This window comes from Heliangelus exortis, chromosome 9 (genome assembly GCF_036169615.1).
Source record: "Heliangelus exortis chromosome 9, bHelExo1.hap1, whole genome shotgun sequence".
Taxonomy (NCBI): domain Eukaryota; kingdom Metazoa; phylum Chordata; class Aves; order Apodiformes; family Trochilidae; genus Heliangelus; species Heliangelus exortis.
In genome coordinates this window covers 25,273,173-25,300,639 of record NC_092430.1, presented here as the reverse complement: position 1 = coordinate 25,300,639, position 27,467 = coordinate 25,273,173, and the positions used below count along the sequence as shown (strand labels likewise).

Here is a 27,467-nt window from a genome sequence, read left to right as displayed (position 1 = left end):
GGTGCAGGGATGGTGCAGGGATGGTGGAAAGGTTGGTGGCAGGGTTGTGTCAGGAATGGTGCAGGGATGGTGGAAAGGTTGGTGGCAGGGTTGTGGCAGGGATGGTGCAGGGATGGTGCAGGGATGCTGGAAGGGTTGGTGGCAGGGTTGGTGACAGGGATGGTGCAGGGATGCTGGCAGGGAAGGTGGCAGGGATGGTGGAAAGGTTGGTGGCAGGGTTGTGGCAGGGATGGTGCAGGGATGCTGCAGGGATGGTGCAGGGATGGTGACAGGGATGGTGCAGGGATGCTGGAAGGGTTGGTGACAGGGTTGGTGACAGGGATGGTGCAGGGATGGTGACAGGGATGGTGCAGGGATGGTGGCAGGGATGCTGGAAGGGTTGGTGGCAGGGTTGGTGACAGGGATGGTGCAGGGATGGTGACAGGGATGCTGGGAGGGTTGGTGGCAGGGTTGGTGACAGGGATGGTGACAGGGTTGGTGACAGGGATGGTGGCAGGGACGCTGCAGTTTGCTGGGAGGAGCCCACGTGGCTGTGGCTTTGCCATGGAGGGGAGCAGGCTCTGGGCTTTACCTGGGATGGTGGGAGCCCGCCCACCCCCAGAGCTCCAACCAGCTGGTTCCGGAGCGGTCCAGCTGAGGTGCTCTGCACTGCACGTGGCTCTAGGTTGGGCTTGTTTGGTTATTTTTTTTTTTTTCCCCAAGAACTATTGCCAACCATCCTCCTCCTCCCTCGCCAAACGGAGCCCGCTGGCCAGAGGGAGCTGCCAGGGGTGTTTCCATGAGGAGGTTACAGCTCTTCCGTCTGGCGAAGCTCCCCAGACCCATCTCCCGTTACAGCTCGGCGTGAGGTGGCCGGGGAAGGCAGGAAACCCCCGGTACAGCTCCGCGTGAGGAGCAGGAAACCCCCTCGGGTTCTTTGACGCGGGGCGAAGAGGGCGAGAAGCAAGATGCTGGCGGCACGGACCGGGACCGTGGGGAACAAGAACGCCGAGGAAGCCCTGAAACTGAGGAAGCAGTCGGTGCTTTCCCTGGGGAGCCGGGAGAGAGCCAGGAAGAGCTCGTCGGAGAGCGGGAAGGAGAGGGGGGCCCGGTCCGTGCCCGCCCTGCAGCCCTCTGCCCGGCGGCTGGCACTGCTGCGGGAGCTGGAGATGAACTGGTACCTGCGGGGCTGCGAGCTCTCCCGGGAGTTCACCATCGCCTACACCACCGGCATGCCCCACAGGTACCCACACACAGAGACGGGAGGGCAGCACACCGCCCAAAAAAAAAAAAAAACCAAAAAAACCAAAAAAAACCAGACGGCAATAGTGATGGGAATAGTGGCAATAAGACTACTAGTAGTAGCAATAATAATAGTAGTAGTAATAATAATAGTAGTAGTAACAATAATAGTAACAATAGTAATAACAATAGTAATAACAATAGTAATAATAGTAATAATAATTGTGGTAATAATAACAACAGTAGTAGTAAAAATGATAGTACTATTGCTAGTAATAATATTAATAATGGTATTATTAATAATTCATTAACAATATTATTAATAATAACAATAATAATAATAAATAATGGAATCCTAGAGTCATAGAAGCTGTACGTTAGATTGGCTTGGAAGGGACCTTAAAGCTGACCCAGTTCCTGCCAGACCAGGTTGCTCCAAGCCCTTATCACAGACTCATGGAATGGTTATGTTGGAAGGGAACTCAAGGATCACCTCATTCCAACCCCCCTGCATCAGCAGGGACACCTCCCACTAGATTATTATTATAAATAATAGAAATAATAATAAGAACAACAGCAATAAAACCAGCAATAGAAAAGCTTTTTGACTGTCCAAGCCCAACTTTTCTGGTTCTTCAGGGATTTTTTGCAATGGATGCACAGCACAGAGCTGGAAGTTCTGCAGACTGATTTCTGGGTTCCTGTGCCTCCCGCAGCACAAAGCACCCCTGGTTCCTCAGCCTCCTTCCTCCTGAACTCCCAGGGGGTGTCAAACCCGTTTGAATTCAGTGGGAAAGCTGCAGGGGATGGGTTGGGGAGAGGGAAAAGGGCAGGGAAGGCTTTGCTGGGGCTGCTTTGCCCCCTTCCTTCCCAGGGAGGGGAAACCTCCAGCTGCTGAACTTCTAATCCCATCGATCTTAAAGGTTGCAGCCTCCAGAATCAGATCTTACCCCTATTAAATAAAATAAATAAATCTATAGATAAGGGGCTCGTGGCATCAGAGGAAATGGGAGCTGCAGCTCACTCATCTCCTGCCCCCAGGGAGACCCTTGGTGAAACAGGAGCTGGAACAGGAGTTGCTGGGTGCTGCTGGCTCAGTCCCCAGGGGTTTTTTGGGGGCTGGCAGAGGGGGGGAGATGAGTTCTGTTCACCCCGAGGGGCAGATCTGCTGCCAAAGGGGATTTTCTGGTGTTTTGCCCAGCAATACACAAATGCCTGGGTAACAGGGGGGATTTCATTTGGGACATCGGGTGGAATCTCCCCTAATCCCAGACAGACAGGGGATGCCTGAAGTGCCTGGCACAAAGCACAGCGAACTCGAAGATACCTTGGGATTAGAAATTAATAAAAATGTCATTAGGATAGAAATTACAGGCAGGGCAGCTGAAAGGAAACCAGGATAAAACGTGTGAGAGATGGAGCAAGGAGTTCCTGAGTGCAGAGATGCCTGGAAAAGGCCAGGGAAGGGAATCTGAGTGGGGCAGGGGGTAAGGCTGAGCAGTTTCTCCTCATGGTCAGGCCCCTGAGGTGTTCCATAGAGCTATAAAAGCACTGAGCAGGGCCCCCCAGCTTAATGGGAAATCAGGGACATGGGGTTCATTGGTCCCCTCAGGGCCCTGGCACAGCAGCTGCAGGGAAAGGGTGACAGGGTGATCCAAGTGCCCATGCCAAACCCCCTGGGTGACATTGACTTATAACCATTTAAAAATATGTCCTGGGTTTGGGATCAGTCTTTGTTTATCTGCTTTGAAAGATTTAAGGATTACTTGAGTTAATGATCCATCCATCACTTGATTATTTAACTTATTTTTCCTGGTGTATTCAGGATAGGATGACAGCAAGGAAATGGGTTGGGTTGTTAAAAAAAAGGAGAAACCTGCATCCATGGGGTGCCTCAGATGTCATCATGGTCTGTTCCCTGTGGGCTGGTGCTGGCCAGAAAAGGTCACTGTGAAGGTCACTGTGAGGGTCACTGTGGTCCTCCTGGTTGTCATCTTCACCCGTGGGTGCTGGGTGCCCTTGGTGGTGCCACAAAACCTGTGCTGCTTCTCCCATCGCCCCTCTGAGGACAAAGACCCTGAGAACCAGAGACTTGGCTTTAATATTCATCAGGGATGAGCTCTGTGTTGGGTGGTACTTCACCTGCTGGAGGTTTTGTAGCAGTTGGTGGCACCTCAGGGGCTTTGTTGGCTCCTCTCCTGCAGCCCCTCTTGATCCACTCCTGGGGGACACACAGCCTCCCAAAATCTGGTGCTTGTTCCCTGCCCCGATGCCCACAACTTGTTCTTTTCTCCAGTATTTCCCTCATTTGTTTGTTTTCGGGTCGTTTTGTCCTTCTTGATGTCTGACTGCTCTGTAGCCTTTGTTTTCTTATTAATTATCGAAGCCCCAGGAGGCTGCAGATCCTGGGGAAGTTTACAGATGATGTGAGAGTTCACAATGGAAACCAAAAAGTTTTAATGAGGTCTAAGAGAAGGTTGCAGCCTTCATCTGCCCAGCCCCAGGCCTGAAACAAACCCTCTGGGAGCATCCAGATTACGTTTATTGGCCTTGAACTGAATCCCAAACAAATATTTCTCATTACCTAAATATAAGGCCTGGGGAATGGGGTCTGTGCTCTGTTCCCACTGGCAGCCCTTATCCCCCCCAGTGCCTGACCATGAGAGGCTGCAGCAGAGGAACAAGTTTGCTGATCTTGGCTGGAATCCACCTTGGGCATCACTTCAAAAGGAGCCAATTGCAACGGCAGAAAGAACGACTGGGAGAACCCTCCTGCTCCACAGCCCTGTGATCCTCTGGGGGGGAGGACACCCACCCACCCACCCACCCCAGCTCCTCCTGTCCTGTGCTGGAGGGACTGGGATGGCAGGGAGCAGCCAGGAGGTTGGGAGCTGCTGAGGACCCCCCAGCCCCTGCCATGCACCTGTACAAAGCAGCCTGTGCGGAGGTCCCGGCCCCCAAGCCCAGCCTGCAGAAGGCCAGTGAAGCTCTGCTGAAGGGCAGGAAGCTGAGTTCTGTCCCCAGAACCCTTCCTCCAGCCCCGGGCTGGCCCAGGAGGCTCAGCCCCAGCACTGAGCTCAAGCACCTGGAGCAGTTCCTGCACCTGCATGGGCTGTGGCTGCAGGAGAGCATCCCAGCCCGCAGCGGGATGCAGTACAGGTACCTCTGCATGGCCTGGGGACTGCAGGGGGGGCAAGCAGGGGTGGGGAGCTTGGCCAGGGGGTGCCCAGGGACCGTGCCCACCTCAGGATTCCATGGGCTGAAGGTGTCACTTGCTTTAGCAGCTTCCCTGTCCCTTCCCTGAGCTCTGCTGTGAGCAATGGGCGATGCACGGCACCTCGGCTCCCACAGCGTTGGGTTTGTTTGCCTTTTAAGAACATGCAAACCAGTAAAATACTGGGTTTTTTTTTCATTTTATTTTTTTATGTAGTGAAATGAGGCAATCAGGTGTTGGTAATTATGTCTTTATTTAAAAAAAACTTCTGGCTGTCTCACTTGAAAGGGGCAGTGGGAGCTGGGCTGTAGGGAAGGGAGGGCTCTGAGGGATGGGATTGTCCCTGTGCTGGGTGATTAAACAGGCTTTTAGCCCAGGGAAAAGATGAGTGGCAGGGATTAGGGCAGATGTGGTTAAAAATCAGGAGCAGCCAGCAGCAGGGAGCTCCCCATCCCTCCCCCCCGTGAGGCAGGAACCAGGGGGATGCAAATGACATTTCTGTACAAAAGGTTTAAACCACAGGGAATGCTTTCCCTGCCCCTGGTGATGGAGCTGGGGAGCTCAGTGGGCTGTGGGGGATGCTGAAAGCCCCCAGCACCTTCCAGATGTTGGCCAGGCCCTCGAGGGCTGTGTCCTACAGAGGGGAGGGTCTGGGTGGAAAGCCAAGGTGAGAAACTGGGAAGGGTTTTACTGATTTTTTTTTTTTTTTGTACTGGTGGGCACTGCCTGGGCCATGGGGCTGGGCCATGGGGTGCTTTGCTCTCTGCTGGGTCACACACTTCAGTGTCCCTTGTCCCTTCTTCTGGGGTCATGCCTGTACCCCCACAGCCAGGGGCTTGGGGAGCACTCACCTTGGCAGAGCTGCTCCCAGGCTCATTTCATCTCTCACAGCTTTACAATATCTCATCTTTAGATGGCAAGATACAGGAGAGCACTCGCTGGGGTCCTATAATCCTGCCCCGTAATCCTGCCCTAATCTGCTCAGTTTGCAACACAGCTGCATTATATTTATTGGGATATAGCTTACAGCCTTCCCCTTCTCTGCTTCCTGGGCAGACTGATCTCCAGAGCCACATCCAGCTGGGGCCTTCCCTTAATAGCAGCCCAATTTTTCATAAGTGCTGGCTCTTTTTTTTTTTTTTTTTTTCCTTTTTCTTTTTTCTGTTTTTTTTTCCCCCTTTTTTTCCAGCCTGCTCTCCAAGGCAGCAGGGATGGCTGATATTCCCATGTCTATCCTCTTAGTCCAAATCATTTCATTTTCCACTTGCTCCTGGAAGTTATTTTTGTTACCTTTGAAGGGTTCTTGCCCACACCACACAAGGAGGGGGGAGGATGGGATGAAAACAGGGGATGTGTGTAGGGAGGGGTGGGAATTGAATATTTACTCGTGTGTGCAGCCTCTGTAGCCCAGGATTTCCTCCCCGGAGTAAGAAATGTTGGTTTAACCCTTTGAATGAAGGGTGCCCATTGCCTGGGGCAGCCTCTGCCCTGCTCCCTGCTTGGGCTCAGCTCTTCAGCAGCTCCTGGGATGCTTCACGTTGCTTTTTGCTGCATGAGGCCCATGTGAAAGCTCAGATCCCCCCTTCCAGACCTCCCAGGGTTATTCACACCTTTTTCTAAGGTGGAAGACAAAATTTTGCCCTCCCCCAACCCTCGAACCCGGGTGCCTGGGGAGCAGAAGCTCCGCGGGTGCCCCGCAGGAATTTTTCACTCTTTCTGCTGCTTTTCACCCCCCTTCTGCCCCTGTCAGCCCCCAGCTCACCAGCTGCAGGAGAAATCCCTGGCTCCGTGGGCAGAGCTGCTGCTGAGCTGGATCCCTGCTCCCTGCCACAGCACCCAGCAACCCCTGAGGGGGACCCAGGATGGAGTTTTGGGGGTGTTTCTATGCAGCTTTGAGGTCTGCAGGCTGCCCAGGGGTGAGGCTGTGTGGTCTTGGTTGAAAGAGTTGTTTTGGTTTGGTTTTTTTTGGTTTTTTTGGTTTTTTTTTTCTAATCTGTGTGACTTTGGGCTGCCTTTGAGATGTGCTGAGGTTGGGACCTGGCTGGATGCTGACACCAAGGGCATCCCTGCTGGGGAGGGAAGGCAGATCCCAGCTGGCAGGCTGCTGGGGTGTTTCAAGGCTCCATCTTGCAGGAAATGATCCTAAAAGCAGGCTCTGGCAGGGCTTTGAAGAGGTGGGGATCAGGCTCTGCTCCCAAGGAACAAGGGGTGGGACAAGAGGGAACAGCCTCAAGTTGTGCCAGGGGAGGTTTAGATTGGAGCTGGGAACAATTTCTCCCTGGAAATAGTTGTGAGGTCCTGGCCCAGGCTGCCCAGGGCAGGGCTGGAGTCCCCATCATCCCTGGAGGGGTTTCAGAGCCCTGGGGATGTGGGGATGAGGGACACGGGGCAGGGGTGGCCTGGGCACTGCTGGGGTAACCTTTGTATTGGGGTAAAGAGGAAACTTCCCTGGAAAGTGCCACATTTTGTCCAGGCTAGCAGGTGTCAGGGGTGGCACACTCAGGATAACAAATGTCCTTCTGAGAGCTGGGGGTGTTGGGAAGAGCTGAGCAGAATCAGAGTAACAGTCTGAGGGAGTATAAAGAATATAAAAATACCCCGGGAATAACAAACCCAGCAGGGGCAGAGCTGGAGCAGGGGGGCCCTGGGGTCCTGCTTCATGTCCCCTCATCCTGCCTGCTGTCCCCTCCCCTGCTGTGACACTGCTGCCTCTGTTTCCCCACACCAGAGCTGCCTGCTGCTGCCTGATAAGCTCTTTATTTTCCCCCCCCCATTATTTTCAGTCTGCATTTCCAGAGCTGCTCGGTTGGCTTCAGCCAAGAGAGGCTCCAGATGACAGCAGAGCCTTGCTCTCATCCCACCAGCACCTCTGCTGGTTTTTTCCTGGGGTGTCTGCAAAGTGCAGGGCAGTCCCTGGTGTGTGCCCAGGGGCTGCTCTTGGGGGGTGTCTTGGGGGACACCCCAGCTGAGCATCTTCCCTACCAGCAGCCCCCCCCAGCCCAGCCCAGCCTGGGGGTACAAAATGCAGATTTTTTTTTACTGTGGAAGGCACCGTGGAGTAATTATTCTTTCCCCCTGAGGACCTAATGAGTGGTTATGCGTTTGGCAATAAGTAACAATCCTCTTGTAAGTCCTTTTGCTAATTAAACGGGCAGCATTCCAGTGGGAGAGTGGTTGTTCCACCCTGGTTGGGATGTGCTGGGGGAGCTCCCTGCCTGGCTCTGGGAAGCACAGCAGCTCCTTGGCTCCCCAGGGCTTGGCCCTGCCTGGAGGTGACCTGAAGACTTGAGAGTGCCATGTGCTTAATTCACTAAAACGACATCGTGTCTCTGGGAGGTACATCCTGTTCCTGCTCTGGTGCAGGAAAAGTCTTTGCAGAGGGTTCTGGAAGAGGGGTGAGCAATAATTCCCCCCCGAGTCCACGAGGAGCAGAGGGAAGGTGAGGGAGAGGAAGAGTTGCTGCACCCTGGGCCAGCACAGCCCCCTCTGCATGGCCTCCTGGGGAAGGAGATGCCCTGGCCAGGTGAAAAACCAGATTTCTGAAGGCCTGAAGTGGTGGTTTCCAGCTGGCAGTGGTGTGGGCTGGCAGGGAGGTGTCAGGGGAAGTGCTGGCCTCTTGGGATTGTGCTGCCTCTCCTTCCCACCAGAGGCTCCTGGCAGCATCCAGAGGCAACCATGAAATTAGAGGGGCTGGAAGTGATTCCTTAGTGATGTGACACTGTGCTGGGTGCTGGGATGTTCTCCTCAGGGGCTGATTCCAGCAGATTCCTGTTATTTTGGGAGTGCTGGTCCCTGGGAAGTTCTCTCTGCCGTGCAGGGAGGGGAGACCTGGGGGGTTTCAGAGCCATGGAGATGTGGTGCTGAGGGGGTGCTGGGCAAACACTTGGACCTGGTGACCTGAAGGGTCTTTTCCAACCCAAATGATTCTGTGATTGTACCTTGTGCCAGTTTTTGGGGATGTAGCTGGTGGATGCTTGCTCTGTGCTGCTCACTTCAGTAATTAGAAATGCTACAGCCAAAAGAGAGGACCTCAGGAGAAGAATTAATATATTTATTTTTTTTTTAATAATATTTGAGAAGGTGCTATTTTAACAGTGCTCATTATTCAGTACTGGTTTACAGAATCCCTGAGGAGATATCCCTTGCCCACAGAGGGATGCAGGGCCCTGCTCCAGCCCCAGGATGCAGCTCCAGGGAAAGCCAAGGGTTCCCAGGGGCTTTGCTGAAGGGGTAGCTGTAGGAACAAAGTTTTGCAGATGACAGTCTCCTGTAGCTCATCTCCATTCTGACTCTCCACCAGCTCATCCCAGAGAATCAGGAGTTCCTGGGTGATAAGCATTTGCTCCAACCTCTCCCTGGGAAGGGCAGGAGGGAGCTGTGTGTTGTTCAGCAGCCAAAAGCAAGACCTCACAACACATTTCTTCATATAAAGTTAATTCAGAGTTAATTTAGAGTTACAAGTAATGCTTGGGTGACATTTGCCACGTATGGATAAGAGCAATACACCGAGTTACCCAAAATCTACTGCTCAGTCAGCACTGCCTCAATAAGCTGTCTTTGGGATCCTTGTATTCATTGAGTTCTGCAAAGCACCTGGGAAAAATCTGCATTTTCTGTCTAGAATGCATGTGGCAAAGCAAGAAAGCTCTGGGGTGCCAGGCTTGGTGTCTCTGTGGCTTTTTGCCTTCCTTACACTGTTCCCTGGGGATCCCTGCAGCTTCCTGCAGCTCCATGCTGGGGTCTGCAGGAACCCTGAGCAGCCTGGCACCAGGCATGAAAATAATGGGGTGTTTGGGGGCTCTTTGGTAAAGCCACTGCCTTCCAGGTGCTGAGAAGTGAAATATAAACCATGGGGAAACAGCCTCTGCCTCAGTCCCCCTTAGAATGAAGCACGCTGAGAGTGTTTGCCCTCCTGGCATGGGGTCAGCTCTGGTTTGGTGGCACCCTGGGGGGTGGGTAAGGGGGCAGCCTGGCTGAAAACCTGCCAGAGAGACACCCTTTTAAGTAAAAAAACCCCACCCATTTGGGGGGAATGCTGTTCAGCCTTCCTCAGGTGCCATCAGAAATGCAAACTCAGCTCTGGCTGCCAAAGCAGTGATGCTGCTGGGTCTGGGGGGCCTTTGTTCTGCAGCTCTTCTTAAAAACACCCCAATATCACCAAAAAGAAGCCTCCCTCCTGGGGGCAGCTGTGGTCCCCAAGGCTGCAGGGTTGGGTGCTGCCCCTGTGGGCAGGGTCCCTCCCCAGGGAGGGCTCTGCTGCATCCCAGCCTCGGGATGGGGATGGGGATGGGGATGGGGATGGGATGGGATGGGATGGGATGGGATGGGATGGGATGGGATGGGATGGGATGGGATGGGATGGGATGGGATGGGATGGGATGGGATGGGATGGGATGGGATGGGGAGTCCTGGGGAGGGGGATCTCCAGCTCTGGGCTCCTCTCCCCACTCCCCCACCTGGTCCCACTCCTTATCTCATGGGTGTCCCCAATTAAGGGAGCTGCTGGGAGTAATTAGCCCAGGAGGAAGCCCCCAGCCCTGCAGTGGGAGGCACCAGGCTGGGCTCCTGAGCAGAGCTTTTGGGGCCCAACCAAAACTTTTATGGGGACCCCATCCTGCCCAGCTGTGCTGCCAGGGGCAGTCTGCACCTCCAGGCTTGGGGACAGTCCTGCAAGGTAATTCATGGAATGGGTTGGGTTGGGTTGGGTTGGAAGAGACCTTAAATCCCCCCCAGTGCCACCCCTGCCACGGGCAGGGACCCCTCCCACAGCCCAGGGTGCTCCAAGCCCCATCCAACCTGGAATTCAGCACTGCCAGGGATGGGGCAGTTCTGGGGAAGGTCAATCCTGGGGACCACTGCCCAAAGCCTCAGTGGTTTTGGGGGGCTCTTGGTGTCTGGCTCTCAACCTGCAGCAAACATCCTGAGGTGGCTTCCCCAGAGCAGGAACCTCTCCCCCTGCAAATGTGCCCCAGTCTTAGGGCTCACTGGGGACATCCTGGGCTTGTGGCCCCCAGGGGTCCATAGGTCTCCAAATTTAAAAGATAATTTTGTAAGGAATTAAGGTGAAAGCTGAGAAATGCTCAGATTATTTGTGTAAAAGCTGAATTTGTTTATATAGATCAATTGGAAATTTCCAGGTTTTGTTGTTGTTGTTTGGAGGGGTTTTGTTTGGTTTGTTTTGAGGGGTTTTTTTTTGGTAGAAACGTGAGTTTTGCAATGAGTGATTAAAAAAAAAAAAAAAAAGGATTTTCTAGAAAGCACTGAAAGGGTTTACTTGGTAAAGCATGGACAGCAGAGGGCTGGAGGCAGAGATCTGCTCTGCCCTGTACCCCAGGCTCACCTGCAGATGCAGTCAGCATTGTTTGATTAATAAATGTAGCTAAATAGTGCTTAATTAATACACGTGGCTGTGGCAGAAGTGGCTGCTGAGGGCTGAGAACAGGAGAGGCAGGAAATTAAGCCCTGCCACCTAACAGGATTGACAGAGCCTGACAGAACTTCTGTGCAGAAAAACCTCCAGCCAGACTTGGCACAATATTTCAAAGTTTGCTTTCAAAGGTGAAATATAAAAAAAAAAAAAAAAAGGCAGAAGAAAGCCATGCCTTCAGCTTGAGCCATGCAGGGGCTGGGTGTGCATCAGCTGGAGGTGTCTCCTCCAGCCCAGACCCAAGGACCTCAGTTTATTTGTTTATTTTGGGCTGCAGGGGCATCTTTTCCCTTGCTCATCCCAACAGCAGTGAAGGGTTTGTCCATCACCCCCTCAGCTGCACAGCTCTCTGCAGGGACCAAACCTGCCCTGAATACAGGATTTTTTTTTCCTTTTTGGAGGTTTCTGCTCCGTCCTGCTTGTGGCAGTGCTGCAGGTCACCCTGCTCCTGGCCAAAGAAACCCCAGTTAGGAAATGTGGGTTTGTGGGGAAGCCCCAAGAGCATCTCCTGGCTCCTGTGTGTGCCTCCAGCATCCCTCTTGCTGAGGGTCCCTGCCTGGCTCCTGGATTTGTTTTGAGCCCCAGGATGGCTGCAGCAGCTCCTGGGATGGCCGTGAGCATCTGCACGCCACCAGGTTTGAGGATGAAGTGTTTTGAGGGAGTTATTTAATGAGGAATTGCTGTGGGGCTGGGCTGGTGCAGGGGGTGTGAGGGGGATGCAGACACAGGTCTGGGCACACAGCTCTGTGTCCCCAGCAGTTTGGTGGCACTGGAGTGGCACGGGGAGCCTGGGCCTGGAGCTGTCACTGAGGATGTCACCTTCCTTCCCCTGGTTTCATAAGCTGGGGGATTTTCGTGGCACCAAGTGATGCTGTGCCAACGTCTCGCAGTGATTATCCTGTGCAGGGAAAGGAAATCAATCCCGTGTTTAAACACACACTCCCCTGGCACAGCCCCACTGCAGCTCAGCAGCTTCAGCTGATGTGCTCCCAGGGCTGTGCCAGTGCAGAACGTGGCTGTCCACTTCTGTCCCCTCCCTGGCCCTCCCCTGGCACCCCAGGGCATGGGCGGCCCTGGGATGGGGACCTGGACCTGGGTGACAGTGACCCCAGGACCTTTCACTGATGGCTGCAACGGGACCTCTCCAGAGAGCTGGAGGCCAAGGCGCCGCCCCCCCACCCCCCCTTGAATGGTCTCCACAGCTTTTAATACCTTTTAAATATTTGGGGAAAACGTCACGAAGGAGGTGCCGTGGCTCTGCTTGGTGCTTCCCATCCTCAAAGGGGTGGGCTTGGCTGCCGGGCCCCCCCAGCCACTCCCCCACTCGCCTCCTCCGTGGGGTGGGTGTGAGGGGGGAGGGAGCCTCAGTGCCCCCGCTGCGGGGGACAAAGGGACAAACCCTCCCCTCTGCTCGCCACCCCCTCCTGCTCCACCTCCTCCTGCCCTGAGCAGGGCAGAGCCTGGCAGGTCCCCGGGGGGCTGGGGGCTGCTCACCCCCCCGGGATTGGGGTCACTGAGAAGAGGGTGGGTGACAGGACCCTCGGAGATACCCCCAACCTCAGCCCAGCCCTGCTGGGACCTGGGGGGCAGATTTAGGAACCCCTGTGGTGCGTTTCTCACCGTCCTGCTTAGGACTGGGGTAGGGGGGCAACCAGCCCCTCACCCACCCACCCGCTCTGTGCTGTCACCGAGGGGCACCCCCTCCCCTGGCTCTGCCCCCATCCTCCCCCAGGGCTGCTCTGGGGGGTGGCAGTGAGGGGCAGGGGTCTCTCTGAGCCTCCCCCCCCACCATCATCCCGAGCCACTGCCCAGCCCGGGGGTCCCCGGGGGCCTCCTGCTCTCGGCGCCCAAAGTCGGGGGGCTCGGGGTGCAGCTGCAGCAGGGACAGGGACAGGAACAGGGACAGGGCTGGGTTTGAGGGACAGGGACAGGGCTGGGTTTGCTCCGCAGGCTCGGCGCTGCGGTTTGTCCTGCTGGGGGGTCCGCGGGGTGCCGGGGGGAGCGGGGTTACCCCTGCCCCGCTGCCAGCCCGGCTCCGGGGGCTCGGAACACGGGCAGAACCTTTCAGATCTCCGCAGCGCTGGAGCACAGCGATTTTCCTCCCCATCATCCCCTCCCCACCTCCCTTTTCTTTTTTCTTTTTTTTTTTTTTTTTTTTCTCTTCACAATTAACCCATTTTACCGTGGAATTCTAAGCAGCCCTCTCCTTGCTCAGCGATGCCGGCTGCTATTTTTATGCTCAGCATCCTCCCGAAGCGCCTGCCCCCTCCTCCCTGAGCACAAAGGGGGCCGGGTCCCCGCTCCCCCCCGGGTCCTGCCGGGGGTCTCCCCGCTGCCATGGGTGGGAGGCGGCCGCTCCCGGGGGACGGAGCAGCGCTGGGTGCTGCCGGGCCCTGAGCCCCTCCGAGCCCCTTCCCCAGCGGGTCCTGCCTGCTCAGCAGATCCCGGAGCCAGCGCTTGCAGCATGCCCGCAGCCAGCTGAAAAACCGGGAGCTGAAAAACCGGGAGCCAGGCTGCGGGCAGGCAGAGGGGCGGCTGCGGCTCCCGGGGAAGGAGCGGAGCGGAGCTGCCACCACCCCGACCGCACCGATGCTTTCTGCTGCCTGAATCCTGCCAGGGGAACGCCGAGAGCAGCTGGGATTTTTATTTTTTTGCTCTGTTTTTTTTTTTCCTCCTCCTCCTCCTTCGTTTCGAGGCTTTTTTTTTTTTTTTTTTTTTTTTTTCTGGCCGGCACCGCGGGGACTCAGCGAGACCCGGTTCTGCTCCGGAGGGGCCCAGCTCGGCGTGTTCGGGAGCCCCCCCCGGGGCGGGGGCTGGGGCTGCCACCTCGCAGGGTGGCCAAAGGTGTCCCCGAGGCGCGATGCAAGTGTCCATCGCCTGCACAGAGCACAACTTGAAGAGTCGCAATGGTGAAGACCGGCACATCAGCAAGCAGAACACCAGTGCCCCCAACGTAGTCAATGCAGCCCGGGCAAAATTCCGGACGGTGGCGATTATCGCTCGCAGTTTGGGGACGTTCACCCCTCAGCACCACATTTCATTAAAAGAATCCACCGCAAAGCAAACGGGCATGAAATATAGGTATGGTCGCCGTGCGGCTCTTTGTTACGCTGCTCTCTCTCTGTACGGAATTGCCGGCCCGGGTGCTGCGGGGTTTTTGCGGGGCAGCTCTGCTGGGCTTGTGGATCGATCCTGAAACTCGTGTGTTGGGGTGGGGATGGTTTTGCCGGGCGTGTTGGTGTGGGATTTTTATTCCCGAGACCGCTCGGCCGGGCGGATCGTTGTGAATTTACAGCAGTGGTGTAAAGATGGTTCCTGTGAAGCGCTGGATGTAACTTAGTGCTAAGGAGCAGGAAAATCAGTCGGCAAAGCGAGGCCGGGCAGGGAAAGTTCATCTGCAGCAGCTCGTGTGGAGCCACAAGAAGCCTCTGCCTTGGGTACCAGTTCAGCCTGGGGATGCTCCGGGACTTTTTGCCCGGTGCTCTGAACAAAGAGGAGCTGGAAGCGAGTTTTAAGTGACATGAAAGGGGAAAAAAAAAAAAAAAAAAAAAAAAAAAGCAAAAAACAAACCAAAAAACCCCAAACCAACAAAAAAACCCAAGCAACAAAAAAACCCCACTTTGCGTGGGCGTTCTTCTGAAGTGCCTCGTGCGCCTGGGGTTTTTTATTCTTCCGAGGCAGGAAAAATAATGAACGGCTGTGACTTCAGCGTGAACTGCTCCGTGTGGGCAGGTGATGAGCTGTGCTGTCACGCCTTCAGCTGAGAGTGAGAAGGGTTCTGGGAGCTGGGCTGCTGGCTCTGCCTGCTCAGGAGGTCCCTCGCAGCAGCCCAGGGCTGGGGATGCTCAGCACCCCCTTCCCAGCAGCTGGGTGCAGGGGGTCTCGGTGTGTGTGGGAGTCTCGGTGGGTGTGGGGGGTCTCAGTGGCTGATATATACCTATAAAATAAATATAAAATGCCAGCATCAGCCGTGCTGGCTCCCAGCCCACAGGCTGGTGGCTGCTGCCCTGCCAGGGTGTCCTCTTGGGGAGAGAGGTGAGGGTGCAGGGTTGTGGTGAGGCTGATTCTGGGGTCCTTGGGAGTGATCTGAAGCCAGGATGGTTTTTGCACAGAAGTCCAGTGTGCAACTTGGTTCCAGTGCTGCCAATGTCAGTATTAACCTTCTGGGGACTGCAGAGCTGGGGTGTATGGGTGTGAAGGGAAGGGGGTGCTGGGATGTGATTTACTGTGAGTTATTTGAGGGGCTGATAACAACCTGGAGGCTTTGCTTGCAGGGCAGCCTGGCCTTTCCCACTGCCTGCTCCTGTACTTCAGCCACGGCCAACTTTTAGCAGGAGCATCAGACCCTCCTGCTCCTGCTCCCTGGCATGGCTGGCAGGGCAGACATCATAAATCACAGAATGGGTTGGGTTGGACCGTCCAGTTCCAACCCCCCGTCCTGGGCAGGGACACTTCCCAGCAGCTCCAAGCCCCATCCAGCCAGGGCCTGAACACTGCCAGGGATGGGGCAGCCACAATCCTGATCTGTGTCTGGGGGTGGTGGGGAGGCTCAGTGCTCCTGGGGGGATCCTGGGCACTGCAGGGAGGGCAGTATTTGGGGAATGCTGGTAGGATCCCTGTGGAGCAGAGATCTGGGGGAATGGTGTCAGCCAGGAGCTCCCTGTAGCCCCCAACCCCCCTCCTACAGCCCTCTCCAAGCCATTGCACCGTCCTGCCTCAGTTTCCCCTGGAAGCACAGCTGTGGGATACGTGTGATGTCACCAGAGGCAGGATCTGCTCCCAGGTGTTAGGCTGACAGACACCACGGGGTCTCTCTGCTGATCTCCCCTCGGCTCTGGGTCGTTGCCATTCTTCTCTGGGTCGTGTCCATCCTTCTCTGGGTCGTTGCCATCCTTTGCTACCCACAGGACACAAATTGTCCTGCAGCCTCCAGGCTGGGCCTGGGTAAATCCTCCCTGGATTAATCTGAGGTGAGGTTTCAGCACCCAGGGCTGGGGCTGCCCAGGACTTGGGGAACAGCACCCAGAACAGCATCTGGGGGGTGGCAAGGCTCTTGCTTTGTCTGTGTGACTAATTCCCTGTGCCTGCTCCCAGAGCTCCCTGTGTCCAGAGCTGGTTTCTTCCCCAAGAGAAGCAGGGAAGGGGGATTGGGAGGAAGAGCTGAGTGACCTCCAGGCTCGTGCTGCTGAACCCTTCAGCTGGGGAAGGCATCTGCCAACAGGGATGGAGCTGATATTCCCTGAGACTCATCTCCAGGCCTGTGTCCTCAGCCCCAGGGAAATCCAGTGCCTGGACAAGCCGCAGGCTTTTCCCAACGGCTGGAGCAATAATCCTGTGAACTCCTCAGCTCCCTCAGATTTGCAGCTGAAGTCCTTCCCAATTAATTTTCTGCTCGAGTTATGTCCCTGATGCTGCTTGAACTGACGTGCCAGCTGAGCTGCCCCTTGTTCCACACTAAAAATAACAAGAGCTGCTCCCCCCTTTGACCCTGGGCAATGCTGCAGCCCCCAGCCTGCCCGGGGGATGCTGCTGGATGCTGCTGGGATGTTGTGTGGGGTGCTGCTGGGGTGTTACTGGGATGCTGCTGGGGTGGTGCTGGGGTGGTGCTGGGATGTTACTGGGATGCTGCTGGGGTGTTGTGTGGGGTGGTGCTGGGGTGTTACTGGGATGCTGCTGGGACGCTGCTGGGATGTTACTGGGATGCTGCTGGAGTGTTTCTGGGGTGTTGTGTGGGATGCTGCTGGGGTGTTACTGAGATGCTGCTGGGGTGGTGCTGGGGTGGTGCTGGGATGGTGCTGGACTCTGGTGCTGGGATGCTGCTGGGATGGTACTGGGGTGTTGCTGGGTGGTGCTGGGATGGTACTGGGGTGTTGCTGGGTGTTGCTGGGATGGTGCTGGACCCTGGTGCTGCCTAATGCCCGTGGGAATACATAAAAGATTTGGAGAGAGAGGGCCAGGGCTGTGCCGGGGCTGGGGGCAGGGGAGGAGCCCACTCGGGGGTTTTTTCCTTACCCCCCCACGGGTCTGATGGACCCACGGCAGCTCAGGCACCAACCTGGAGTGCAAAATCCCGAGCTGGCAGCGGCACATCCGTTCATGGGAGAACATCTGCACAGCAGGGAGCTCAGGGGCCTCGGCTTTGCAGCCCCGAAGCTCCTTCGCCCTCCCGGGTGGTGACCTCAGGCAGAGGGGACCCCCCAGGCAGCACCTCCTGGGCCTGCGGGAGCAAACGGGGAGGGGGCTTTGGATTCTTGGCCTTTGGAATGCTCCGGATCGGAGCCCCAGGTGCTTGGGAGGTGGGGGAATATTTGGGGTGACTTCAAAGCTTCCTTTGGAGGTGATGTGGTGGCTGTGCTTGCCTTGCAGGGCTGCTGGAGACAAAAGCTGCCTCCTGCATCCAGCCCTCCCACCTCGGGCTGGGGCTGGAGACCACCACAAGGTCACAGCCTGGGTTCTTCACCCTCCTAATTTGCCTTCTTCTTTTCCTTTTCCTTTTCCTTTTCCTTTTCCTTTTCCTTTTCCTTTTCCTTTTCCTTTTCCTTTTCCTTTTCCTTTTCCTTTTCCTTTTCCTTTTCCTTTTCCTTTTCCTTTTCCTCTTTTTCTTTTTCTTTTTCTTTTTCTTCATTCTTTTTCTTCATTCTTTTTCTTCTTCTTTCTTCTTTTTCTTCTTTTTCTTTATTCTTTTTTCTTTCCTTTCCTTTCTTTTTTCTCTTCTCTTCTCTTCTCTTCTCTTCTCTTCTCTTCTCTTCTCTTCTCTTCTCTTCTCTTCTCTTCTCTTCTCTTCTCTTCTCTTCTCTTCTCTTCTCTTCTCTTCTCTTCTCTTCTCTTCTCTTCTCTTCTCTTCTCTTCTCTTCTCTCTTTTTTTTCTCCTTTTCTATTTTTTGTTAAAATTTACTGCCAGCTGTCCTTACAGCCACCCCAGCTGCTCAGCCCAGCTCCTTCCAGCATCTTTGCCCTGGCAGGAGGACAGAGCTTCACCCCGAGCCCCCCAGCTCCTGGTCCATGCCCAGGAGGTGTCAGGGAGCTGAGCCAGACAGGGCTTGGGGCTGTGCTGCTGGTTTGGGGCTGTCAGCAGTTCAGAAATAGCCCTCGATGAGAGCTCTGCCCGCACAGGGGCACAGGGGACCCAATTTGCCAAGCTCTGCTATCTATTTGTGTTCATAAATAATTGATGGTGGCAGCTTTGACCATTAATTCCAGCACCAGCCTAAACAAAAAGGTTTCTAAGTGCAAGGGCGAGCTGGGGGAGTTCAGCAGCCAGTGTTTGGGCTGCAGGGAGGGTGGGCACCATCCCCAGGGTGAGCCCAGCAGGTGCCCAGCCCCATCCCAGCACCCTCTGAGCACAAGAAGCCCAAAGGTCTGGAGGGGATGGGGATGTTTGGACATGTGGGATTGCTGCCTGTCCCATCCCTTCTCCCAGAGCAACGGGGGCATCTCCAAATTCTGGTGCCTGTGCTTATGGCAAGCCCCATGCAGGGGGGCTGGGCCATCCTTTCCTTGCTTGGGGTGTTTTCTGACTTGCTGCAGGGTCCTGCTGCTTGCCAGGCTGTGGGACCTTCTTGTGTCCCTGGTGGCACAGAGGTGGTGTCCCAGCCACATCCCAACAGAGGCCGTTACACCCTGATGGCCAAAAATTAGAGAATCACAGAATGGGAAGGGGTGTGCTGGACCTTAAAGCCCCCCCAGTGCCACCCCTGCCATGGGCAGGGACCCCTCCCACAGCCCAGGGTGCTCCAAGCCCCATCCAACCTGACCTGGAATGTTCCAGGGCTGGGGCAGCCACAGCTTCTGGGGGCAACCTGGGGCTCAGCACCCTCACCCCAAAGGATTTCATCCTAAGGTCTCCTCTTGACTTGGCCAGGGGCAGAGCAGCCCTCGGGGGGCTCTGCACACCAACCCCAGGCATCAGAAGTCACAATAAGCACTCGGCTGCAGAAGGAATGCTTCATCCCCCCTTTCTGCCTGCAGAAACACCCGCTGGCAAGTGGGATGCAGGGACCTTCACACCCCCAAACCTCCCTGTCCCTGGGCAGGGCAGTGATGCCCCGGGGAGGGCTCAGTGCTGCTCTGATCCTGGGGAGCATCCCCAGGCATTGCCCTTCCCTGCTGGGCTCCTGCAGAGGGGGAGGAACCCCAGAACCCCCCAAGCCCTCTCTGAGCCCAGCACTGCCACCAGGAAAATGGCTTTGGCCTCCCTGTCCCCGGCTGCTTCTTCCACTCCTTTGAACTCCCAGCACCAACCACGATATTTTTAGGGATCTGGGGTTTATTGAAGTCCTGCTGCAATGATCAGTCCCCTTCAGTGCTCCCATGCAAACAGCACAGAGATTTTGCTGTCAAACGCCACAGTCCTACAGCAGCTCTCCCCACCAGGTTGGGGTTTATGGGTTCATCACCCCAGCTGCATTGCCGAGGCCAGCCCGGTGAGCAGGGCGGGTGATCCCCCAGGGATGTGGCTCCGGAGAAGGGAGGAATAACTCCAAAAGAGGAGAAAAAGGAACCAGCTGAGCAAACAAAATCTGCGGTGCTTTGTGCTGCTCCCCAGGAGGCCGGAGCTGCTGCGGCTGGGATGGGTTTTTCTCCTCTCCTCCCAGGGATGCAAAAGCTGTGACCTTGTGGTGCTGAACCCAAAACCTGTGACCTTGTGGTGCTGAACCCAAAACCTGTGACCTTGTGGTGCTGAACCCGGCCATTTCCTGGGAAAACGGGGGGTGGGCAGAGCTGGGCTCGGTCCTGGCTTCCATCCTTCTGCCCCTGGCTGCACACAGGGATTGCTCCTCCTCAGGGCTTCTCCTCCTCAAGTTTTTCTTGCTCAGGGTTTCTCCTGCTCAGGGTTTCTTCTTCCCCCCTCTCTTCCTGGAAACCAAACCAGTCCAAGAAGCTCCTACATCCTGTTAATTGGAAAATGGATTTTTCCTGTTATTTCCAAGTGCCCTAATAGCCTTCCTGTAAATGTTTCCAACTTTATCAGGTATCTGGAAAGCATCTGCCCAGCAGTTCAGTTGTACCTCCCCAGGGGAGGGCTGGCTCGGGGAGAAACACGTTCAGGAGGAAACCAGGGCATTAAAAGTGTGTTCTGGTAGCCCAGCTGCTTTGCCAAAATCCAAACTGGACTTTTGGGCAGGTTTTCTTTTCCTTTTGGGCTGGGATCAGGAAGGGGTTTGCTGGGGAGGGAACCCACGGGGAGGTCCCATCCCTGCTGGTGTTCCAGGGCTGGATGGGGCTTGGAGCACCCTGGGCTGGCTGGAGGTGTCCCTGCCACCCAAAAATGTGCCATGGGTGTAAATAGAAATATTTTGGGTGTGAAGTTACAGAACTTTTGCAGCATGCCCATGGGTTCCTCTTGGTGTCACCTGTGCCAGGTGACAGCCCCATCCCCAGTGCCTGGTGTCCCCTCCTCCTCCTCCCTTGGGATCCTTCTTGGCCAGGATCAGCCTCTGCTGCCTGTGGAGCAAACTCAAGTTTTCCAGTTTCACTCCTCCAGCCCCTTCAGCTCAGTGACCAAACCCTTCCCAAGGTGGGCCAGGGGATGGGGAAACCAGGGAGGGGGTTTTCAGTTTTTCATTTCTGCCTCTTCCAGCCCAAAATGATGACAGAGTGGCAGAAAATGGCATCAGTTCCTCACAGGCCTGGAGGGGGGGCAGGCAGCACCCAGCACTGGGAATGGTTTCCTACCTGGGAATGGTTTCCTACCTGGGAATGGTTTCCTCACTGATTTCCTGGCTGACCAAAGTGGATTTGTTGTGTTCAGGGGTTGGGCAGGAGGTTCAGGTTCCCCAGGACTTTGCTGGGCCAGATCCTTCCAAACGGTGCTGGGATGGAGACCTCCCTTCTCCTTATTTCTGGATGTCACCTGATTCATTCCAATCCCTTAGGATTTATATATATATATATATATATTATTTTTTACAAGGATAGCTCAGCCATTTGAAATCCTGCACTTCAAAGGAGCACTGAGCACTGACACATATTTTTCCTAATTTTTTTTTTTTTCCCTTTTCCTCTCCCTCCCCTTGGGTCCCAGGGATGAGAGGAGGGCAGGAGCTGTGGGCTGCCCATCCTCCCAGGCTGAGGATGCTGGAATTGATCCCTTGGGAATGCAGCAGGGCCCCGGGGCAGCTCTGGGGACACAAAGCTCTCTGTCACCTCTCCTGGTGGGGTTGGGGGGCCGGGCAGAGCCTGGCTCCAGGCAGGGATCCCGGCTGAGCAGCCACATCTGCCACAGCTCCTGTGCTTGGCTTCCAGCCCCAGCTCTTTTGCCTTATTTACATTTTAATGCGGCAGCTGCAACTTTGCTCAGGAGGCAGCCAAAGGGAAAAAAAAAAAAAAAAAAAGACAAGAAAAAAAAAGAAAAGAAAAAAAAAAATAATTTAAAAGGTTTCAGCTGAAGCCACCACCCACACACCCCGGGAGTACGGGAGATGAGGAGCTGGGAAGCGTGGAGGGAGCCAAGGAACAGGGAGCAGGTGACATTTAGGCACCTGCCTGTCCCCTGGGGCTGGCTCTATCTCCCACCTCCCAGGACCCCCCCCCCGCCTTTCCTGCTGTTGGATTGCAGCCCCACGGCCATTCCAGGAGTGGCAGGGTTGGGGTTTGTTGCCCCTCTTTTGTCTCCTGTCCCCACTGCTTCCCAGCAGGGTGCAGGGAGGGAGAGGCACCCAGAGCCCCCCGGGCTGTGCTGGGACCATGGGTGGGCTCCCAGCTCCTGCCAAGCTGGGGAGAAAAGGTCGTTGGTGGGAGAGGAAGGGAAAAAAACTCGGTAGGATTGGGTGGAAAATCCCCCTTCTCACTTCCCAAGGGCTGGGGTTCCAGATGCTGCCTGGGAAGCATCCCAGTTATTGCAGGAAGAGGATGGACACCCCCAGGTTGCCCCATCCTCAGCTCCTCACCATCCTGAGGTCCTGATGGATGGAGACAAAGGGCAGTGACCCAGCTTGGAGCTGAGCACCTCAGGCTGACACAATCCTGCAGCTCTGCTGCTTGGAAAGAACCTTTCAGATCCTGGAGTCCCACCCTGAAACCTGCAGTGCCAAAGCCACCCCGTGTCCCTCATCCCCACATCCCCAGGGTCTGAGACCCCTCCAGGGATGATGGGGACTCCTGGGCAGCCTGGGCCAGGGCCTCACAACCTTTTCCAACATGAAATTGTTCCCCAGCTCCAACCTAAGCCTTCCCTGGCACAACCTGAGGCCGTTCCCTCTTGTTCTACCAGGAGTTCCTTGGGGGAGGAGGAGGGATCCTGAAGCAGCTGAACCCTGAGGGTTTGGTGTGGTTGGGGAGCAGCAAGGAGTGGAGGCCCAGGCTGGGACTGGAGCTGCAGGAGGAGCTCTGGGGCCATGCTGCCCTGGGACAGGGTCCCTCCTTCCACTGGCTTTGTTTGGTCACTGGAAACAGCTTTCTTCTCTTTTATGTTGTTTTTTTTTAATTTTTTTTTCGGGGAGCAAATTATATATTTTATGCATTTTCTGTGCAAAAGGAACAGCTCTGTAGCACTAATGGGAATGTTTCTAAGCAACGTTGTTTTCCCACCACCACCAGCTTGAGGAACAGCCACTTTTTTTTCCTTTTCTTTTTTTCTTTTTGTTTCTTCACATTTTTTGTAGCAAGATGCCCAACTCTCTGCAGTCCACAGCCAGGCTCCCCGTGCCAGTCGTGCTGACCAGGATGGGTGGGGGGACACCCATGGGTGGGCTCTCCCCACCCCTCTAGGGTGCTGCAGGCTGGAGGATGCCCATGAGGAGACCCCTGCCCGTGCTGCTGTCTCTGCCCTGCCCTGCCTGACTCCTCCTGCTCCTTCCCCCCTTCCCCCCCAGCTTTTTCAGAATTCCTGGGGAGTGTTGGGTTTGTCTCCCCCCCATATCCCTCATCCCAAGGCTGTGGGACCCCCCAGCTGGTGGTGGGATCCATGTCCCTGCAGGACCCCCCCCACCATCCATCCCAAGGGTTGTGAAGCAGGGTCCTGGGGGTCCCCCAGCACCAGGGGGGTTTCTGCAGGAACCCCCACAGCCCCTGGGGTTGTGCTGGGGGATTCTGCAGGACTCCCCCACAGCCCCTGGGGTTGTGCTGAGGGTTGGCTGCTGTGGGCACCCCCACAACACAGAGCAAGGAAAGCAGGGAAAAACCAGAATTATCTGAGTTCTGGGGAGCTCTGCTCTGCCTGAGGGTTCTTCTGGGGGTGTGGAGTCCAAAGTGGTTTCGTCACTGTGTGTGTTGGTGCAGAGCTTTTATCTCAAACTTCTGTTTCTCTGGAGAAAAACTTCTCACTCCCAGTCTGGATGGATGGGAGGATGGATGGGTGGGTAAATGGATGGACAGATGGGTGGCTGGGTGGGTGGATTGATGGATGGATGAGTGGAAGGATGGATAAATGGATGGATAGATGGATGGATGGATGGATGGATGGATGGATAAATGGATAAATGGATGGATGGATGGATGGATGGATGGATAAATGGATGGGATGGATGGATGGATGGATGGATGGATGGATGGATGGATGGATGGATAAATGGATGGATGGAGGGATGGGAGGGTTGGGTGGGTGGGTTGGTGGATGGATAGGTGGATGGATGGGATGGTTATCCTGACCCTGTTGTGCAGATGGGAATGCTGAAAGCAGACATGCTTAGGGCAGGGTGTGCTCAGCACATCTCAGTGAAGCAGAGCAGCTCCACTCTCTGCCCAGCCCAGCCAAGATGTGTTTGTTAATAATTGCTTCCCCCCCAGGGTGTGAGGAACCACCTGAGGTTACTGAGCTGACCAAGCAGCACAGGTGGCTCAGCCTATAAATCCCAGCTGGAGGGGGGGGGTGCTGGCTCAGCTCTGGAACGTCTGGGGGGGCTCTGGGTGCTCCCCCAGGCCATGTGCAGGGGGAGGCAGGAGGTGAAGGGGGTCTGGCAGGAGGTGAAGGGGGTCTGGCAGGAGGTGAAGGGGGTCTGGCAGAAGGTGAAGGATGTCTGGCAGGAGGTGAAGAGGGTCTGGCAGGAGGTGAAGAGGGTCTGGCAGAAGGTAATTGCTTTTTTTCTGCTGCTTTTTGATGTGGCCCTGGAGGGGTGGGGAAGGCACCTGGGGATGCTCAGTGCTGGCTGGGCACAGGACCTGAGCTTTTCTGGTCCCCACAGCCTGGTGCTACAGCTGCCTCCAGCCTCTGCTGCCTCTGGGGGGATCTCTCACTGGTTCCCTGGCACCAGAATTAATTAAAAGTGAATAATTGCAATTGCTTTCTGCCCTGTACCACAGGAGACAGACACTGTCCCTGCCATATGGCTGCTTTGGAGGCTTTTTTCTCCCTTGACTCCTCCTCCTCCCCCTTTCCTTTTAATTCAAGAGCTCCTCAGAGCCCCCACCTGGAGGGGTCTCATGGGGTGAGACCCCAGGGGTGTTTCTGGACAGGGAGTCGGTGGTCCTTGAAACTAAAAATTGCCATAAAAGCCCCTAAGGAGTCCCTGGGGTCACTTGGAGACTTTCAGGAGGAGCTGGTGGGGTCCCAGCTCCAAGTGGGCCATGGGGACTTCTCCAGGTCTGTGGCAGCCCCAGGAGGGGATGTGGGAATGGGCTGGGGGATGCTCTGAGGATGTCACTGAGCCCCTCCTGGGGTGCTTTGGGGCAGAGGGGATTTTTCTGCAAGAAATGTGGGGTAGCTCCAAGCTGGCTGGGGAAGAGGCTGACATCAGCTTCTCCAGAGAGAAGAAGCCTTTCCTAGAAGGGTGCTGGGGAAAGCAAAAGTTTGGTTAAACCCAGGAGGCTGTGGGGTGCCCAAGGTGGGCTTTTAAAAGTTAAACTGGCAAGCAGGGGAAAACTTCCCAGCTGACTTGTAGGGCATCTGTCTTGAGTGAGGGGTGCAGGAAGGGTTTCAGGCTTGTGGGCAGGGCTGGAGGATGCAATTCCCATCCAAAACCCTTCCTGGGAAGGAGTTAAATGGGTCTGGAATTGCTCAGCCATTCCCAGTGTTAATCCCAGCTTTACACCTCCGGTTCCTGTGAACCACAAATTATCACTTCAGACACCACCTCACCTCCCTTGGGTGGCATCACAAGCAGGGACAGAACCAGAGCCTCCTTTCTGGGGACAATTTCCTTGGGGGAGCTCAGGGAAAAGGAGGAGGGGTTTTAGTGCCTGGTTACTTGGAAACCAACCCCTGATTTTCCTTGGCAGCCTTGCCCTGAGTGCTGTACCTACACCTGGGGCCTGCAGCCACCACGGAAACGCACACAGACTTCTGCTTGGGATTTAATTTTTTTTTTAATTTTTTTTTTTTTTTATAGTAGGGTGATGAACAACCAGCTCTCAAGATCCAACTTGGGCTCTTTCAGCCCAATCCCTTCCCCAGGAGCAGTGAGCTCTCCTGGGCTGGAGGGGTTCGAGCAGCTTTGGGGGTTTTCTCAGTGAGGTGGGAAAAGAGGGGCTGGGACCAGGGGGTACCTGGGGACCCCACGATGCTCCTGGGCTCTGCCACCCTCCTCTCCTGGGCTGGGTTTGCAGGAGGGCTCCTGCTCTGCAGACATTTGGCATTCCCCAGGGTGGCTCTTGCCCCCCAGACAGGTAATTAATTTATATCCCAGGCAGATAATTAATTAATGTCCCAGGCACCTGCCTGCCCAGCAAGTGGCAGAGACACCTTGGGAAATGCCCAGGGGAGGTTTCTCTCCAGTTCTGGGGTTGGCAAAGAGCTGGTTGTGTCTCTCTGGAGCATCACTCGGGTCCCAGGGGGATTTGCTGCCCTCCCCACGGGCATTTTGTGGCTTTTGTGGAGACCTGGGGAAAAGGACCCAAACCCCAAGCCCACTGCAGCCCTGGGGTTCCACTCACCCTGGGTGTAAATAGTTACTGGTGTAAAAGGAGGGGATCTATCAGGGTTTGATATACGTGTTAAAAAGGGGAGGTATGAAGGGTATTGTATGCCCAGCTCTAAAAAGGGGGATGTGTAAAGGGTGTATAGATCCATATGTATTGAAAAGGAATGGGTAAAAGGGATTTATCTGCATATACACAAAAAAGGTATGGATAAAGGGATTTATCTGCATACATATACAAAAAAAGGTATGGATAAAGGTGTTTCTATGCATGGATGTATACAAAAAAAGTATGGATAAAGGGGATTTATCTGCATATACACAAAAAAGGTATGGGTAAAGGGGATTTATCTGCATATACACAAAAAAGGTATGGATAAAGGTATTTCTATGCACATCTAGACAAAAAGGGTATGTTTAAAGGGGATTTATATGTATATAGGTATAAAAGGGTATGTATAAAATATATATGAATATCTATATTAAATGGGGTATATGTAAAGCACATGTAAATGCATCTATATGCACAGGGTGTCTATGTTTACACATATAAATATATATATAAATGGAAATATTTACCCAGCTGTAGCTCTGTAGAGGGTACAGCTCCTGGCCCAGCTGTGCCCCTGCAGCCAGAGCCAACCTCTGCCCACAACACACAGCTCAGGGACCTTAAAAAAAACCCTAAAAAATGAACCCCCAGCCTGCTGGGCTGCACCCCTCCCCTCTCCTGAGAGCACTGGGCCAGAAAGAAGGTGGCAACCCAAATCCTGGGACCTGGGCTCCTCTCTGCTGCCAGGAGCAGGCAGCTCCCAGGGACTGGGCTTTTTGCTCCCAGGGATTGGGCTTTTTGCTCCCAGGGATTTGGGTTTTTTGCTCCCAGGGATTGGGCTTTTTGCTCCCAGGGATTGGGCTTTTTGCTCCCAGGGATTTGGGTTTTTTGCTCCCAGGGATTGGGCTTTTTGCTCCCAGGGATTTGGGCTTTTTTGCTTCCAGGGATTGGGTTTTTTTGCTCCCAGGGATTTGGGCTTTTTGCTTCCAGGGATTTGGGCTTTTTGCTTCCAGGGACTGGGCTTTTTGCTCCCCGGGATTTGGGCTTTTTACTTCCAAGGATTTGGGCTTTTTTGCTCCCAGGGATTGGGCTTTTTGTTTCCAGGGATTGGGCTTTTTTGCTCCCAGGGATTTGGGTTTTTTGCTTCCAGGGATTGGGCTTTTTGCTCCCAGGGATTGGGTTTTTTTGCTCCCAGGGATTGGGCTTTTTGCTCCCAGGGATTTGGGCTTTTTACTTCCAAGGATTTGGGCTTTTTGCTTCCAGGGATTGGGCTTTTTGCTTCCAGAGGGCTGCTCAGGCTTTGTGCTGGTGAGCAGGGGAGGATGGGGATGGGGATGGGCTGAGCCATGTGCTGCATGGATGAGTTTTGTGAGGATGGGCTCCAGCTGGGCTTTCAGACAAAGAAAAAGAATATAAAAGGGACAAAAAAAAAAAAAACTATATAAAAGGGAAAATAAAATAAAAATAAAAATGGGGTCAGTGCCTGCCCCAACAGTGCTGGAAGCCCGAGGGGTTGTGGTGCTGGAATTGCAGCTGCAGCATTTCCAAGAGCTACTCAAGGACAAATTCCTCTTTCTCCTGGGATTTTCAGTCCCCTTTGGCAGGGCTGTGGCTGGGGTGCAGCAGTGCCTGGGGGTGCCCTTGGAAAAAGGGGTGTAAAGAAGTGGAAGAGCAGGGCAGGAGCTGTGGTGATGGGGGAAGGTTTGTCTGACCCCTTTCCCCAGCAGTCTGCAAGGATTTTTTTTTTTATTTTTTTTTTAT

At 54.8% G+C, this 27,467-nt stretch overlaps 1 protein-coding gene across 3 annotated transcripts in view; it reads left to right on the top strand.

Moving 5' to 3' along the window:
- Positions 1-463: 463 nt before the first annotated feature.
- KCNAB1 (potassium voltage-gated channel subfamily A regulatory beta subunit 1) overlaps positions 464-27,467 on the top strand; it is a 47,206-nt gene continuing 20,202 nt past the window's right edge. Inside the window, exon 1 of one of the 3 annotated variants that reach the window (XM_071752854.1) lies at positions 464-1,222. In XM_071752854.1, the coding sequence (XP_071608955.1) occupies positions 948-1,222 (275 nt within the window). In that variant the 5' untranslated portion in view covers positions 464-947. Of the gene's footprint in view, positions 1,223-3,743; positions 4,381-12,912; positions 13,944-27,467 lie in introns of those variants that run through there. The other 2 variants (XM_071752855.1, XM_071752856.1) reach the window with 2 other exon arrangements.